Source organism: Suhomyces tanzawaensis (genome assembly GCF_001661415.1).
Source record: "Suhomyces tanzawaensis NRRL Y-17324 unplaced genomic scaffold CANTAscaffold_15, whole genome shotgun sequence".
In the NCBI taxonomy this organism is placed as follows: domain Eukaryota; kingdom Fungi; phylum Ascomycota; class Pichiomycetes; order Serinales; family Debaryomycetaceae; genus Suhomyces; species Suhomyces tanzawaensis.
In genome coordinates this window covers 1-1,381 of record NW_017963650.1, presented here as the reverse complement: position 1 = coordinate 1,381, position 1,381 = coordinate 1, and the positions used below count along the sequence as shown (strand labels likewise).

The window sequence follows — 1,381 nt, the reverse complement described above, 5'->3', positions numbered from 1 at the left end:
CAACGTGAAGCTAGAGGTACCACAGCAAATCACATATTCTCGTTTATCAAAAGCGTCATCAAGAAATTAGAAACATACGAGGAACTTAAGGGAATGAAGTATTTTGTAGACATGCCAGTGAACATATTGAATTGTGTAGAGAAAAGCGATTATTCTAGATGAAATAGGGAAGAGAAATCATGAGAGGTGCTTTGGACTTTGTTTTCGATTACACTTGAGCACGATTCTCTAGATGAATGCTACACGAATGACCTCAGTTGTGGGGGGGGGGGGGCTTGCGTTTTTTTTTTGAAGGTATGAATATGCTGGCCCAAATATGAAAAATTCCGGCCCGTATTACGAAAAATTCCGGGCCGAGGGTTCGAATGTACTTTGGAAACACTGTGCGTGAGCCTCGCAGCACGGAGCTCAACATTTACGAGCGCCACTACATGTTAATTATTATTGTAGCCTGAGTTAAGACTAGTAGCTTCTATTATACGTTTAAATTGTCTTTTAGACCTTTTCTTCATAATCAGAGTTGAGCCAACCATTCTGGAATACAAACCCTCCAGGAATTTCGTAAGCCAATTGATTGGATTTGTTAGCTGCCTTGCCACATGGATCATTGAGCTGATCAAGGCCAGTAAAAGTGTTAATAGTAGATGTGAAAACGGTTCCATCTTCCAGTGTCACCTCAGGCCAAAATCCAACATAGGTACTAATGGGAATGCATTCGTTTCCTTTTGGCGTGAACCAATACAACTCGTTGAAAGTGAGACCTCCGCTTGAAAGTAGGGAATAGTTCTTGGGAGTCCAGTACTCGCCGATGGTGACCACTGTCTCGCCAGTCGCATCATCAATCAAAGTACCAGTCCATCTGTTGCTACCATCGTCGTTTTGCGCAGTTCTCTCCATTATTTGTGTATAGTTCTTTCCATACTCCCATGGAAAGTCAACAGCACATGAGACACCTGGTCCTCCATCAGCACCCTTAGAGCAATTAGGGTGGTCGGTGGTAGGTCCATACCCAAAAACACTGTAAGTTAAGTGATTGATGGAACCTTCCTTACGAGGTTGAGGGCCAAAGTAACCAGCGTCTTGAGTGGCAAAGTAAAACATGGTTCCATAGTAGTAGCCTTCTACCTTGTCGCCACCGACATTCCACTTTTGCAGCACCTTGACGACTTTGCCATCAAGGCTGTAGTCTGGCTTGAAAAAAATATTTGGGGAATCAGCAAAAGCGCCAACAATAACGCTCAAGGAAACGAGTAAGTTGGATAATTTCATGATAATGGAATAATTGTTTTGGACATTTGCAGGGAATTATGGGTTATATAGATGTCATTTTGCAGTTCCATATTGCTGCATGAAGTTATTGTCCAATATTGCGAATAACATG

General features: G+C 42.4%; 1 protein-coding gene across 1 annotated transcript; it reads right to left on the bottom strand.

Moving 5' to 3' along the window:
* Positions 1-738: 738 nt before the first annotated feature.
* CANTADRAFT_38144 (uncharacterized protein) lies at positions 739-1,119 on the bottom strand (the record flags this gene model as incomplete). Its single annotated transcript, XM_020208742.1, has 1 exon — positions 739-1,119. A coding segment is annotated over one exon (381 nt), but the record flags the coding sequence as incomplete, so codon positions are not given.
* Between the last annotated feature and the right edge of the window lie 262 nt (positions 1,120-1,381).